Source organism: Petaurus breviceps, unplaced genomic scaffold (genome assembly GCF_028583685.1).
Source record: "Petaurus breviceps papuanus isolate PSGF00001 unplaced genomic scaffold, PetGlider_PUasm1.0 90887, whole genome shotgun sequence".
In the NCBI taxonomy this organism is placed as follows: Eukaryota; Metazoa; Chordata; class Mammalia; order Diprotodontia; family Petauridae; genus Petaurus; species Petaurus breviceps.
Genome location: NW_027187370.1, coordinates 2886719 through 2887116, shown reverse-complemented (window position 1 = coordinate 2887116; position 398 = coordinate 2886719). Strand labels below are relative to the sequence as shown.

At 71.9% G+C, this 398-nt stretch overlaps 1 protein-coding gene across 1 annotated transcript in view; it reads left to right on the top strand.

Annotated features, from left to right (window-relative positions):
* Window positions 1-88: 88 nt before the first annotated feature.
* Window positions 89-398, top strand: part of LASP1 (LIM and SH3 protein 1) — a 65352-nt gene continuing 65042 nt past the window's right edge. The window contains exon 1 of the mRNA XM_069074302.1: window positions 89-349. Coding sequence (XP_068930403.1) covers window positions 281-349 — 69 coding nt within the window. The 5' untranslated portion in view covers window positions 89-280. The remainder of the gene's footprint in view (window positions 350-398) is intronic.

Sequence of the window (398 nt, the reverse complement as noted above, 5' to 3'; positions counted from 1 at the left end):
CCCCGGGAGCGCGCCACATAAGCGCGCCTGGCTCACTCCCGGCCTCCCCTCGGAGCGCGCCTCCGTGTCGGCGGCGGCCGCGCGCTCCCCGCCCCGGTGCAGCCCCTCCTCCCGGCCGTGTTTATTAGGGGAAGCAGGGCGGAGGCGGAGGCCAGTTCACCAGCTCCAGCCCCTGCTGCTGCCGCCGCCGCAGCCTGCCTGGGGAAGGAGAGAAGGGAAGAGGGAGGGAGAAGACCAGATCCGCGAGCTTGGGCGCTCCCGGCCCGCTCCGCCCGCCACCATGAACCCCAATTGTGCCCGGTGCGGCAAGATCGTGTACCCCACGGAGAAGGTGAACTGTTTGGACAAGGTGAGCGAGGTGCCACCGCCGCCAGGCTGTGCCCCCCCTCTTCCCCCCC